Source organism: Priapulus caudatus, unplaced genomic scaffold, assembly GCF_000485595.1.
Source record: "Priapulus caudatus unplaced genomic scaffold, Priapulus_caudatus-5.0.1 Scaffold1372, whole genome shotgun sequence".
NCBI classification, from domain to species: Eukaryota; Metazoa; Priapulida; class Priapulimorpha; order Priapulimorphida; family Priapulidae; genus Priapulus; species Priapulus caudatus.
Window position 1 is genome coordinate 24,738 of NW_014578433.1, and position 15,902 is coordinate 40,639.

Below are 15,902 nucleotides of genomic sequence, written 5' to 3' on the forward strand. Positions count from 1 at the left end.
AGAGAGAGAGAGAGAGAGAGAGAGAGAGAGAGAGAGAGAAAGAAAGAGCACTTAGCTATACGACCCGAGGGTGAATCACGATGTGTTGATACTGCTGCTGCTGCTGCTGCCGCCGCCGCTGCTACTACTGCTGAACTATGCAGTAGCCAAACCACAACGAAAATATTTCAATGGGGGAATGGTTACCACAATCTTAACATATTTAAGCATGAAAAAAATTACCAAAGCGATTTAGATACTGCACGCTGCATTCCTCAGCCTACAGAATGACAACTACTGCTGTTTATCGCTCAAACAGACAGAACAGTGAGTGAGAAATACACGCGGCAAACATTGTGAGACTGCACAAGCACTGCCATTTAAAGCCGCACTATGCGCATCTAACAGCTAATTTCTCCAGTACTAGACTAGCAAATACTTCGTCACAATCGTGTCATGCATAATCACACTACCTTATGACAAAATAAACTCTAGTTCCTCCAATTTCACTGCGCGTTGTCTTATAAAAGGCATTTGAAACTACCTCCAATGTTGATCAAATTCTCCGATGTTGTTGACACTTTCGCTTTGCTCTGCCAAGCAACCGTGGAGCGCACAGGCACTTTTAGCGTTTCAATAAAATATAATGCTAACTAAATACGAAATCTATTTACTACCAAATTCTTAATGTTTCTATACTCTCTTTCACCTATTACTGCCGACAGTTTCCTGTCAAATCCTACGTGCAACAATACGCTGCCGGCGGCCGTTGCTTTCGCGGCGCAACTGTTGCACGCTTACACTTATATTTAAATACATTTCGTATTTAGTTAGCATTATATTTTATTGAAACGCTTCAAGTGCCTGTTTTGCGTTGGCGCCAGATTACCAGATTTCGCACCTCTTTCTTGTGGGATTTAAGCAAACGCAAATGGGAGGAACTAGAGTTTATTTTGCCATAAGGTAGTGTGATTATGCATGACACGATTGTGACGAAGTATTTGCTAGTCTAGTACTGGAGAAATTAGCTGTTAGATGCGCATAGTGCGGCTTTAATTACTCTCCGGGCTTACGATCCGTATCTCTGTACAAATCTCAGTACGCATCGTCACATATTCAAGTCTTCCCACCGTACATTCAACACGTTGGGTATAGACTGAATCGCTGGAAACTATAAGCGACGACCTCCCTCGGACACCGTCATGCCGTGTAAGACAGCGGTCCCTGCGTGCTGTGTTGAGCCTTCCCGCAAGACCAGATGCTGCCCTGTTACACAGGCGCACACTAACTGTGGCAGGGATCATCTATCCATGCATCCGTCCGCAGGTCCGTCCATCCATTCACATATACACCAATCCATCTATCCATCCATCCATCCGTAGGTCCGTGACGTCCGTCCATCCATTCACATATCCACCAATCCATCCGTCCGTCTGTTCCTCCGCGTACCTGTTCATCCATCTTTCTATCCATTTATCCATCCATCCACCCACCTAGCCAGTCAACCACCTACCTACCCGCCATCCATCTATACCCCAACCACTCACCCACCCACCCACACGTCCATACGTCCGTCCGTCCATCCATCCCACCATAAACCTGTCGTTATCGTTCATGCTTCATTAAGACACGTGACCGGATGTGAGAACATCAGCTGCCGGATACACACCGATTACACCCCCCCCCACACACACACACATACACAACCACCCACGATCATGGGGCATAGTCAAACGCCGATGACAGTCCGATTATCAGTCCATATGCTTATGCTGCGCGGATTTTTCGACCCGGGTTTTGGCAGCGCACCAGGAGAGGTGTCAGGTCACACACCGGTGCTCCCGCAGTACACCCCACCCCCCTCATCCTGCGAGACAGCGTACATGTCACAGACACGAACACATGCTCATTCCTACACGCTGCTCTCACGACACAGGACAAGGGAAAAGTCTCACTGATACACTGTGCGCTCGCATCACACCCCTTGACTGTGACGGTACCACGACACAGCTAGACATTGCCGCACAGCACAGGACCCCGACACACACGGACGCTGAGATACAGTTACCCCCAAACGGTGCTCTACTGTGCAGATACCAAGGTGGGTCTCCAAGGACTATTCGAAGTGCATTTTGCAAGATTATGCAGATTAGTCCACTAGACAAGTCACCTAGTCAGTTGGAACCGATGAGAAAACGATGATCCGTTGTTCATACTAAGCTATTGAATAGTAGTAGGCTGCAGTAGTAGTAGCGGTAGTAGTAGTTAGAGGGTAAGATAATATGGATCGGTATATAATATATATCCGGGAGTGAGTGAAGTAGGGTAGGTAGTCCGTAGATATGGGTAGGTGAGTGTAGGTGAGTGGCTTATATAATATATATCATTTAATATATATCCTTATAGTCAAGTATATATCCTAGATAGTAATATTATGATTTCCTATATAATATAGTCCTATGATTTATCTTACTGCTGGGGGGTAGTAAGTAGTGAGTGGAGTGAGTAGTAGTGGGGTGGGAGTAGTAGTGAGTTATTGAGTAGTAGTAGTGTATAGTAGCGAGGTAGCAGCAAGAAGCAGCGCAGCCAGCATCAGCAGCGGTGTGCGGGGTGAGCGGGTGCAGGTAGCAGCGGGGGGGGATATGGGCGCGGGAGGGCGGCGGGCGGGCGGGGGCGGCTCAGTTGTTAGTAAGGATAGAGGATAGGAGTAGTCAGTAGAGTGTAGTATGTAGCTCCCGTTGCGGTCGTGTCGTCCAGTCTGCGCCGCCGCGCCGCCGTTCTTCGCCGCGCCGCCGCCGCGAGCAGCAGCAGCGAGCAGCGGTGAGCAGCAGAAAGCAGTAGTAGTAGTAGCCAGTAGCAGCATACACCGAGCACCAGCACGCACACAACAACCAGCGCGACGAATCACAGCGTAAGCTGGATATCAATTGTTGATGCTAATTGATACAATTTCGGTTCATTTGTGTGGAAATCGAATCTATCATTGCAGAAAGTTCAAACAAACCACAAAAAAGAATGAAGTTTTTCGCTGTTCTCGTCACAGCCTGCCTCGCCGTGGCGACGGTAGACGCTCAAGACTTTAGCTGGAGCGATTGTAGCAGTAAGTGCAAATACCTGTTCATTCCTCGAGATTGTGATTTGACATATCTACAGGCGCCATGACTGCGCCCTGGATATATGTTTCGCATGCATTTGGAGCGTTTCAATAAAATATAATGCTAAATAAATACGAAATCGATTTACTACCAAACTCTTAATATTTCTCTACTCTCTTTCGTCTATATATATGTGTCAGTGAGCGATAACGTGCGCGCGGTGTACATGTGTGTTGCAGGGGAGCATTTGCACGGCATTTACAGAAAATTGTCGGCAATAATAGGCGAAAGAGAATAGAGAAACATGAAGACTTTGGTAGTAAATAGATTTCGTATTTATTTAGCATTATATTTTATCGAAACGCTCCACGTGCCTGTGATATGTTTGCGTGCGTGCGTGCGTGTATGCGTATATGAATACGTGCGCGTGTGCGTAGGTGTGGGTGGGTGTTGGTACGGCGGTGCGCGCATGTGTGTGTACGTATGTGCGCAGCATACTGTGCACCCTGTTTATAGATTTCCGCATAGGCAATGAGTTCCTGGTAACAGCAGTCTTGCCCTGCTATCATCAGGGTATCTCCGAGACCCATTGCTGCACCATACACCCGCACGCACGCACGCACGCATGCTCACCCACACACACACCCGCACGCACGCACGCACGCACGCACGCACACACACAAACACACACGCACGCACGCACGCACGCACACACACAAACACACCGCTAATTAATATACACGTTCTCACTGTGTGTCCCCGACATCCTGTACGCCCTCTACCAATGTCTCAGTGCGAGCTATAAGAGATAACTGAACGAGGTCAGTGTCCACGCGGTGTCCCCACGTAATCGGTGGGGGGGGGGCGACGCCACGGGTACAGGCTGGGGCCGGCGTCACCTGTTTCCCTGTCGCTAGTGACGCTCTCTCATGTAATAATCCACCAACGATGCCGCCGATACTGTGTTTCCTACTCACATACATAACCCACACCATCTACTTGTCTACCGTATCCGACGATTTTCTGTCTCCTGCTCCTGCGTTTCCTCCTTACGATTCCCGCCCTACATAACCCTCAACATTTACCGTCCTCCTCCGCCAAAAATTCTCGGTTTCCTATCTATAATATTCCTCACGAAGCCGCGCGCCGTTTGCGCTCGTCACTTTAGCCGGTGGCGCTGTCGTCGCCATGTTTGCGCGTGACGGTGCAGCTAGTGCCCGGGGTTCGTGACAGAGCACGTGCCAGAGCGGGGTTCGCTACTCAGCGTTAGCGGACGAGGACGTGTCGCTGAGTGATTAATTACGGCGGAGCGGAGCGCACGTACGACGTTTTATAGCGACTGTATCTTGCACGCGTATGTCTCGAGGCGAGAGAGAAATCATCGTGAAACACTATAGTGTAGCTCAGTCTCAAGCTACAATCTCTCGGTTACAGCATGCACCCACAACCCTACACACACACGCGCGCGCGCGCGCGCACGCACGCACGCACGCACGCACACAACCCCTGTCATTCGGCAACCTCGGACAAATCTGTTATTGTCTTTGCTACATCGACGTTAGAGGGCGATGCGCCCTACGCCCAAATACACATTTGCGACCCGCTGGAACCTGAGCGTACTGGCGGTAATAAGCAGCTTTAAGACTCATAACAACGGCAAAGAATGCGCGTCCGGCTGGCGAAGGCCATGTAGTCGGCAATAATGAGGTTAGCTTTGCGCGAGAGAAAAAATAAAACATGGGCGACAGAGCAAAAACGCCCGACTCAATATGCTGACTCATTGGCGGCGGTGTAAAGGCAAACACAGGCTAATAATTACCCGCGTAATCAAATACCAGTGACCCACAAGTCGCTACAACGTGGTACGGCACTTCCCGTAGCGACACCACGCGGACAGAATGTAAACTACCAGATCTCTCTCTCTCTCTCTCTCTCTCTCTCTCTCTCCCACCCCTCCCCGTTTATTTGTCTGTCTGTCTGCAAGCCTGCCTGTCTACCGGTCTGTGTCTCTCGATCTGAACTCGCCGTCCTCTTATCCTCTTCTCTCTACCACCTCGTCTGACGATCTCTCTACTTTCGTTTGTCTCCACCAGGTGGCACTCCGATCCTGCGCATCGATGAAATAGAGGTGGAGCCACAGCCGGTGCGCATCCCGGGCATCATCTATCTCACCTTCGTCTCTCACGCGTCGCGAACCATTTACGCGCCCATCACAGTCCGCGTCAAGCTGATGCGCGAAGTCACCATCGACCTCTACTTCCGCAAGTTCGTCCACAACATCACGGTGCCGTGCGTCAGCAAGATCGGATCCTGGTACATGCGTGCGTGCAGCGCTGGTGGCCGCTGTCAGCAACCTGAATCCATCACATCACATCTATCGCGACTTCGCCACAACGCAGTTTACACGCATTTATGGCTAGATGAAAACGCGTGTAAAAAATGTATTACGCGCAGATAATAGATGCTAGATGCAGTACTGCGGGATCGAGGGGGGGGGGCTGTAGTGGGGTCATGCAATAACGGAGCGCCATCAAAACGACAGATAGATCGGGTATTAATTCGACCGCAATGTCACCTAGCAGTGCGAAGCGATCTTGAGCGATTGGGTTGCGCGTGCATGGCGTTCCCCGGCGGTGAACCGACGGTATCGTTGATTTTTCATGTCTGCCCAGCACGTTTGAGGACGCTTGCACCGAGGGCTTTACAGACTGTCCGCTGCACATCGGCGAGAACACAGAGACAAGAAAACCCGTTGATCTACGCTCGCTGCCCAACATCGTGGCCCTGCTCACAGAGGTAAGCTATAACATCATGGCCCTGCTCACAGAGGTAAGCTATAACATCGTGTCCCTGGTCACAGAGGTAAGCTAGAACATCGTGTCCCGGCTCATACAGGTAAGCTATAACATCGTGTCCCTGCTCACAGAGGTAAGCTATAACATCGTGTCACTGGTCACAGAGGTATACTAGAGAGCTGTAATGACTTTCTAACGACTCTAATGACCAGAGGTTAATAGACCTTAGGGAAGATCATTTGTATCTCCATGGAAGCCATAATCACGTTGCGTGAAGCGAGCACCGGCAACCCTGTTAGTGTTAATAAATAGCCCGCACCTTCCCCGGATGTTGAGGAGAGAGTCGCAGAATCTCCCGTCTGAACATGCCTCCACAAGTTCTATAATGCTATCCGTTTAATTTTTAATTACCTACCGCACGTCACTGCTCCTGTTACGCTTCCTTAAACTCGTCCACAATGACTGATTACGAATGTTGCGCATGCCTACTCATTTACTGCTATGCCTTCTCTCTTTCTCCGGCGAGCGCAGGGGAAGTACTATGGTAGAGTGCAAGCGTCGGACGGTGCCACAGGAGAGGAGCTCTTCTGCTTGGATGTGACGTCACACCTCACGAGCGGATGCTCAGGACTCGACTGTGTGTTTGGAGGATAGGTAATAGACGACAATAGCGAGGAAATAATAACAACAAGAGCAATCGGATATAGCAAACCTCCGCCCCCAGCGTAATAACAGTCCCCCCATCTTGCTGGCAAACCCAATATAGTTTGATAAAATTTTCAGAAATATGAAATTGAAAATGAATTTTGAATGCGTCTTCCCCACAAAACAAATCCTGGATCCAGATCACCACCAAAATCTAATCGATTGGTTGTTGGCCCAAGACCAACCCGTCCAAAAAATGTCATCAAAATCCACCCGTAACTCTTTGAGATATCCGCTTGACAGATAAACCAACAAACCAACAAACTAACAGGGGCGAAAACATAACCTCCTTGGCGGAGGTATCTATAAAGCACCAACAACAATTACTCTATCATCAGCGACAGGCAATCAAGGCAGCAACAGCTGCAGCAGCGGCGGCGGTAGCAGCAGCAGCAATAGCAGTGGCAACAGCGGTGGCAGCAGCAAAGATCACAACAATAACAACAACAACAACAACAACAACAACAACAACAACAACAACAACAACAACATCAACAACAACATCATCATCATCGACAACAATAACAAAAACAACAACAACAACAACAACAACAACAACAACAACAACAACAGTAGCGGCACCCGCAGCACGCACTGCTAGCAGCAGCAGCAGCAGCAGTAGCACGCACCTCTAGCACCAGCAGCAGTCAACAAATCGACAACCCTCGGTTTTCGCAACCGAGGAAACGCTACACACGCATGCACATAGCCGTCTTACAGTTCGCACGCATATAATATATATATATATAATATATATATATATAGAAGCAATGGGTAGGAGACGGCATTACCATAATCGCACGCGTACTTTGCTCCTAAGTTTTTCGCCCCACGTGTAGCATAGCTCGATCCAGTAGACGCGAAATACACAGTGCTGTACAGAATATTCTTTTGCTTTTGCAATATCAAAAAACAACCTGTGAAGAAGGTTAAACCTTGTTGGAGATACTGCGATGACAGTAGCAGCAGTAAAATATTAGGAGGAAAAGCTCGCACTCTCTACTAACTCTGGTTCTACGCTAACTCTACCAATTCTGTGGTTCTTCCATAGGCTCGTAAGGACAGACCTGATGGTAGGACAAGATCGTACGCTTCCAGATATTCACGCTACGTTACAGATATTACAGAACGATCACCATCACCCTGTGGTGGCAACGGTTTCTCGATTAATTTCACCATAGATATACACAACAACATTTATATCTATGATTTCACAGAGCAGGTTTGCCCCCCGATGGCGGCACACGCGTTTTTCCTGCGTGAGCGACTGTACAATAAATTGTTGTAAATTCGACACGGCAAAACACGATCAGATTAAGTGCACTTGTGGGTTTGGTTGTTTTAGCTGCTTTAAAGGCAGACGAACAACCAAGCACTCCAGATACAACACGAAACGAGAGAACCGGAGATTGGGGGGGGGGGATACGCGGGGAAGAAGACGATCAACTGTAACCACATTTATCCATATTTCATAAATATTTTAACATGCACGCTTTATATTGAAGTGGAACAAAGATATTTCGGTGCGAATATATAGAACACATAGGGAAGAGGGAGAGGGACACGGAGAGCAGGCAAGGGCAATAGTGGGTAGCCTTTCCCAGACTAGATCCCGCAGATATATTTAAACCTTGGCGATCGAATGTTCGGTTTTCTCTATAACATAATGACGTTTTACGAAGCTTAAAAATGCAACAATAATCAATTATTATAACCAATTGCACAACATTGGAAAATTGTATATCAGACTATATTGTCCCGTTTGTTAATAGTTATCGAGAAAATAAACTGCTGTCAGACCTACGTTAATGTTTTTCGAACTTTCTGTACTGCGCGGCATGATGTGATGGTGGCGGATGAGCAGTGATGAAAAGCGGAGATCAGTTAAGTACAGTTGCCTGCTAGAACTACTCACTCACGATAACATGTACAAGGAAGACGAGTACATACCGACCCGGGAAACCCCAAGACTAAATGAATAGACTTAAGACTAAATTGATTCACCTTAATTAATTAATTAATTAATTAAAGTTTATTAATTAAGGATAAATTTACTGTTAGTTCGAACTATCGGTAGAATGCAATTACATTGTACTCTAATGGAGTCACACGCACCCCACCCGCCCCAGCGTGAGAGATTAGGCGGACACACATAGTTCCTCAGAGGGATAATGATCGCGTGAGATAAGAAGCAGCTGGTTGTGATACCTGACCGCACGCACTGAGCAGCCGCCCGCCACGCTTTAATGTTGCCGATCGCAGCGGCGTGTGCGGGAGAAACAGCTTTCTAATGCAATCACGATTCTTCCAGCAGCATCCGAGTTTTCCAACGTCGCTCTATTATGTCGATGACACTTCGCTCGTTCAGGCATTACAAACCCCAGTCGACACCTACATAAGCACAGGGGTTAATAATGACAGTATTAACCCCTGATAAGAACTATAGGGACCTCACACTGCGTGTACACCCAGGACACAGACAAGCTCAGGTGGGCTTCTCATAACCCTCCCCGGCCCACGCGTTGCCATGACACGAGTTACTGGTGGCTGGCTACGATCGATACATCACATCATCATCATCATTATGAGAAGGCGCGTGTCGATACGCTACAAACAACGTTTTACACACACGCAACGGCATCACATCACATCGCGCATCACATCAAACACAGCGCGCGCATGCGCAGACACCCATCGCTAGGCGCGCAGCGGCGTCGTCGTGAGAGGGGATGATGCGGGGGTTCGTCGTGAGAGGGGATGATGCGGGGGTTCGTCGTGAGACATAAATATATAATACATATAATTTACTAAGCTATTACCCGTCCTCCAAGACGGGTTCGAGTGGGTCTGAATTGAGATGCGTTTAACCATTTTTATTCTCTCAAATTTATTTGAGGATGGTATTTACAGTAAACAAAATACTGATATTTTAGACTCCGGCAGTCAATATACCAATATTTGTTAAAAAAAATTGTATTAAATATATATAAAATCTGAAATTTATACTTAAAAGGGGGGTGATATGCACATTTTTCCCAAAAAAGGGAAATAGGGTGAATTTCATAGTACAATTCACCATTAGTCGATATTTTTGAAATATCATTCTGGTTAGACAGCATCAATGGAAAAATCAAATCGTATAAAAAAGCAAAATCATTGAGAGATAGTTTTGAAGATATATTTTCCTTGAAAGTCAGTGGACGGCGGGCGGCAGGGTTACACCTCCCCGTTGTCAAATATTTGGCACACAGCGCGTCAGACACACACACATCACACACGGGACGGACGCACGCGAGCGCACAATCATACGCGGCACCCACGCCACACATGCCAATTTCACACACACGGGCGGCAACACAAAATACACGAACACGCAACATGCACACGCAGCACCAGCGCATACATACATACATACACATCACGCAACAGATTCGCAGCGACAAGTAGCGCACACGCACACGCATACACACATACACACAAACTGCAGCCGTCTCTCGTTTGGATGTTTGTCGCTTTGGGTTTTCGCCTCCACAGCGTGCGGCGGCAGTGATTTGGGCTTGTTGTATACACCGCAGCCGCAATGTCCATTTGTGTGTGCGTGTGTACGCGGCGCAGGATGTGGCTGCGTAGCGTTCGTGCGTGCCGTGTTCAGTGTGGCTGCTATGCTAAGGTGAAGGCTCCATCCTAAATTAAATGCTTATTATACCTTTTTATTCTGAAGTCTACATTTAGTAATGAAGCTACTATTAACCTTTAACCCGATGAGAAAACACATTAATAGTTTACAGCAAGAGCAGGGGACCCAGGGCGCGGCAATTTCAAAAAAGGTTTATGGTATATGAGTGTGTGTGTTGGTGCTCTTGAGACAAATCGAAACAGGCCGTCTAAAAAAAATGCTCAGAGCATTGGGACCGGCGCTAAGTGCGCACTGTTTCGATAGGAGTGCCGGCGCATGGCTGCCGCCTGTGAGTTGATCAGGAATTTTATTAAAAGGCCTAATGTAATAAGTTGCGTCGGGTGGTTACACCTCCCGTTGCTCAAATTTTTGCACACGACAGAACGCGCACCGCGCGGCCACACATCCGTATTCACACACATACGGGCAATGCGCAACGACACAGTCATCACAACCGTCACCCACGAAACACACATACCACATTTACACACACAGGCAGAGCCCGCCGCACACACACAGCGTCACATCACCCACGGGGCACACGCAACACGCACGTCACGCACGCACCAGGCACACACACACACACACCGCCACACACACACACCAGCAACACACACAACACATACAACTCAGGCCGTCTCTCGTTTGGTTTGCCCTTCAATTTTTCGCCCATTAGCTGTGGCGCGGCATGTGCTTGGTTTGTATTATCACGCAGCCAGGCAATGGTTTGTGTGTGCGCATGCGGATTTGCGGTTACGTGGCGCCACGCCCACGCACAAAGCACGCACACGACGCATGCACACGCACAACCAAACGCATACATACTGACTCCGCGATTGAGATTTTTCGCGCGGAATCGGCGATAAATCGGCCGGATTGGACAGTTCGCAGGGGGTCGCAATTTTGTGATAAACGTCACATTCGTTGAGAAAAAAATGTGGGGGGGTTGATACTGGAACGTTGCGGTAAGCGAGGTGATTTCATGCTCTGATTAGACTGCGCATGCGGATTTGGCCAATCTTAAAAAATTTGGTACAGTGTTCGATGAGAGCTACGTTCATCAGCATGCGGCAAAGGTGCAAGCATGTCTCTGCATGTGTACTGCGCTATAGCGAAAATTGTTGACAGATCTTAAGAACTTTGGTCCGGGTTTCCTACTGAATGATCCGAAAGTTTCTTCGGGCACATTACACTTTTTAGTAAAGTTGCCAGTCCCCAAGGAAGGTCACTTTAGCGATGGAAAAAAATCGGTTCCGTGCTAAAACGCTAGCGGAATGTAATTCGCGACGTCCAGAAGGGCACCCTGATGTCGATTTGAGCTGCGAGCACACGTGGACACGGGTTTTCGAGGAGATAACGGGAAAACGACACCCTTCGGCCTCTTTCTACTATTAATTAGTAGACTAGCCTATAACCCGTCCTCACAATCGGGTTTGATTCAGGGAAGTATGATTTGAGGGAAGCGTTTAACCATTTAATTGTTTGAAAAAAATATCATCTCTGTACGAATCATTATTAATAAGTCAAACTTTTTAAAAAAAGAGCAAAAATGCATTGAGGTAGTTTGAAGATATATGTTTCTTGAAAAATCAGTGGAACGCGCGGCGGCAGGGTTAACATCCTCCCGTTGTCAATAATTTCAGCACACCGCGCCGCACGCACGCACGACACCGCATCACACACACACGGGCATGCGCAGGCGACAAATCAACACGGACGCGCACAGCCACGCACGACACATATCCAATTTACAGCACACACATACACGCAACAATGCACACGCACACAACACGCATACATACACACACACGCACACGCACACGCAACAACACACGCAATAACATAATCATACACAGCATGGCACCACCACCACACACACCACACGCAACGCACAACACGCACACGCACACACGCAACACACATACACACACATACAACTGCAGCCGGTAATCTCGTTGGAGTTTGTGCTTAAATATTTCGTCTCACAATGTGCGCGTGCAGTGATTAGGCTGTTTTATAACACCGCAGCGCCGCAAACTGTCTTGTGCTGTAAACGTGTCGGTGTGGCGTGCGTGCCGTTCGTGCGTGCGTCTTAGTGTGGCATGATATGCTAGTGAAGGGTCTCACAACTAATAAATGCTATTATCGATACCTTTTAATGCTACCATTTAGTATAGCTATACATTATCAATTAAAACCGTGAAAAAGACGTTAATAGTTTAACGACAAATTTCAAAGGTTATGGTATATATACGTGTGGTATGTGACTGTGCTCTTAAACATCGAAATAGTCGAAATCGGTCTAAAAAATGGTCGAAGCGCATGGAGCCGGGTACGCGCGGCACGGTTAACACCTCGCCCTTGTCAAATAATTTGCACACATCGCGCGCAACGCAACGCACGACAGTTCCGCATTCAGCACACATACGGCCATAGCGCACACGGCACAAATGTCACACGCGCGCACCCACTGCACAGACACATACCACATTTACACAACACGGGGCGCGCAACACACATACACGCACACGCGCAGTCGCGCGCAAATGCACACGCAACACACCACGCATACATACTACTCCGGATGACGATTTTTCGGCGATCCGCGAATCCGGCCGGATTTGGACAGTCGCAGGGGTCAATTTTGGTGAAAACGTGAAATTCGTTGAGGAAATTGGGGGGGGAAATACAGAATGTAAAAAATGAAATTATACCTTGAACAGTACCTGACAGTAGACTGACAGCAAAGTCAACAGCCGGGTGTTACAGAAGCTAAGGCGTGTACCGCGCGCTGCCGCTAGTGCGTACGTCCGTCATGGCAAGCAGCGGTGCGGATTGAATGTACGGGCGAACGATTTGTTTTCATGTCTATGGCGCGAAGCGATGCCGCTGTGGGGCGCCTGGGAGGTTTTAGAACGAAAGTAACAACGAAAACCGGTAGCTCCCGTCCTATCGTTTCATCCCTATGAGGGGTTGATAAATTATTTAAGGTGCGGACTCCGCTATTTCTATCCCTGGGTATAGTGTACAGTATTTGTAAAGTAATTTATGACATGGCCATGTGTGATATGTGTTTAAATTGACAAATGCTGGAATGTACAGGAATATACCAGAAATCAGTAAGTCATGTTTAGAAAAAAATTATGAGGTTGAAAAAGCATGAAAAGTCTAAGACTTAACTTCAGCCGTCTTCGTCCACGCCGTGATCTTGGACGTTGCGTAGCAGGTGATATCACAATGCTCGATTGGATCTGCGCATGCGGAATTTTGCGATTTTAAAAATTGTGGCGGGTTTCCGATGAGAAGCACGTTCATTACAAAAGGTGATTCCAGTACTCTGCTGAGACTGCGCATAGCGGATTTTGCGATCTAAGAAGTTGGTGCGGTTCCGATGAATGCCGTGATGTCTTCTTGCGGGCACAAAACTTTTAGAAAATTGACATCAAAAAGTTACTTTACGATGGAAAAATACGCGTTCTAGACGGTAAGCGAATTGTATTGCAGACGGCCCCAGAAGGGGCCGCCAGCCTCGGATTCGCGTGAGCACACGCGGCACGGTTTCGGAGGAAGATACCGGAAAAACGAACACCTCGGCTTTTTTTTATACTATTATATAGTAGATATACTCTCCGCCCAGGGGCATGGCGGGGGTATGTTTTCACAGCGGCGAGTTTTTGAAGTGTTGGTTTGTGTGTTTGTGTGCGTTACCAGTCAGACACGTTTCAGTTCACACATTCCGCTAGTGCGCTGGCTTGTAAACGTACAAACAAAACTGGTGCAACCACAGCTAAAGGGGCAACCAACAATCCTTCCCCACACCTGCACGCTCGCACTAAATCCGGAATCCATTAATTATTTATAAAATTAATTAATTAATTAATTTTTTCAATTAATTAACTTAATTAATTAATAAAAAAGTATTCAGCATTGAGAGAAATTCAAGCTGCCTTGGCGAGGTCTGTGCCTCCCGAGTGCCTAGTTTTATTTATGTGTCAGTGTGCAGAATGCAGACTGGCGTGGCGGCGGGCCAGCGTCGTGACAGTGTGTTGGCAGATGAGCATTTGGAACCGTGGCTTTTACAGGAAATTGTCGGCAAATAATCAGGTGAAAGAGGAGTAGATAAAACATTAAGACTTTGGTAGTAAATAGATTTCTGTATATTATTTAGGCATATATTTTTTTTGAAAACTGGCTCGCCAAGTGCCTGTGGAGTGGACGTGGTAATCATGGGTGTTAATAGTATTGACACGTAGCTATGCTGTGATGTAGGGGATGCCGGTGTAACGCTGCGCGGAGGCGAGAGCGAGAGCAAGGGGGAATAACTAGAGAGAAGACTCGTTGTTTTCGGTTCTGCTGGGGTCCAAGTGCCTGTGGGTGGAGATCGGAAGCAAGCACGGCATACGCCGCTGGCGTTTTGCCAGTGCCCGTGTCCGTGCCGTGTGGTGTTGGAGACAGCTTTACAAATAGGCAGCACGTACCCCAGTCCGGGACCAGTGGTATTTGAACATTATTGGCTGGATTTTTGTGGATTTTACTATCGGTTATATAGTAGAAGTCGAAGTTTTCGAAATCAGGACCGGCTGGGATTTCAGACTTATATGCGAAGACTTTTGCGACTATACGCTATAACGTCGAGCAGGCTCTGTGCGTGCGCGCGGCGGGGGGGACGGGGGGGGGGAAATACATAGGCGGCGCGCATGGTGAGAGCAGCGGGCGGGGCCTGCAGGCGGGCGAGGGGAGCACTGGAGTACAGAGGAGCGGAGGCTGGGGGGGTAATTGGTGAGTACAAGAGAGGAGTGGGGGGGGTTAGTTAGGTACGAGAAAGGAGTGGGGGGTAGTGTGAAGTACAGCAAGAGGAGTGGGGCTGCGTGGTGGTGGGGGGGGGGGGGGGGTAATTGTGGGGAATGTAGCGTAGAGGAGTGGGGGCAGCGGGGGTCCTAATGTGACTATACATGAACAACCGTGTAGTTCCAAATTGTGAGAGCACAGAATCGCGTCGAGTATTAAATAAGTTGAGATGTCTTTTCTGTTTTTAACTCATCTGAGACGTAAGTGCGAGGTAGGTGGGCAGGGTCTATGTGGTGAGTTACAAATGCGAGGCGGAAGTGGGTGCTATGAGGTGGTTTACGGCGGTGGGTCAGTGTGAGTACGAGAGAAGTGGGGGGGGGGGGTGAGTGTGAGTACGAGGCGACTGAGGAGGGGGGGGGGGGTTGGAGTATTAGTGATGTCCACGATGCATCGATTATACAATGCTACAATATACTATCGATCACTTCGGCATGAAACAGTGGCCCGTCTGAACGAAACACTAAGTGCTTGGTTATCTAAGATCCAGTAAATAATTTCATCCGAGGTTGTGGTGGAAAAAAAACAACAAAAGTTTCTATAAAATAGCAACAGGGAACATACTATCATTTGATATTTTCAGTACTCACAGAATATTTTCGGGTACGTTGAGGGACGGGGTACCGCTATGGGATGTTTCGAAATACAAGAAAAACTTGGAAAACCTGTGTGGATGTGACAGAAGGAATCAAGGTCAAGAGAGAATTAGTAAAAGGATAGGCGGATGCCGAACATTCCGTATTCCTTAACTATAATAGGTATAGGGAGCACAAAATGTCTAATAGCCGTTGCGTGTTTACACACATA

At 47.9% G+C, this 15,902-nt stretch overlaps 2 protein-coding genes across 3 annotated transcripts in view; one reads left to right on the forward strand and one right to left on the reverse strand.

Moving 5' to 3' along the window:
* LOC106816416 (S-adenosylmethionine mitochondrial carrier protein-like) overlaps positions 1 to 15,902 on the reverse strand; it is a 45,760-nt gene that overhangs the window by 1,102 nt on the left and 28,756 nt on the right. The window lies entirely within an intron of this gene.
* LOC106816419 (ganglioside GM2 activator-like) lies at positions 1,838 to 8,377 on the forward strand. Of its 2 annotated transcripts, XM_014821036.1 has the most exons (6): positions 1,838 to 2,080; positions 2,969 to 3,079; positions 5,168 to 5,387; positions 5,747 to 5,870; positions 6,401 to 6,523; positions 7,626 to 8,377. In XM_014821036.1, exons 1-5 carry the CDS (start codon positions 1,882 to 1,884, stop codon positions 6,521 to 6,523), a joined length of 777 nt encoding a protein of 258 aa, XP_014676522.1. In that variant the 5' UTR covers positions 1,838 to 1,881; the 3' UTR covers positions 7,626 to 8,377. The 2 variants fall into 2 exon arrangements, with proteins under 2 accessions (XP_014676522.1, XP_014676523.1); XM_014821037.1 differs by lacking the exon at positions 2,969 to 3,079.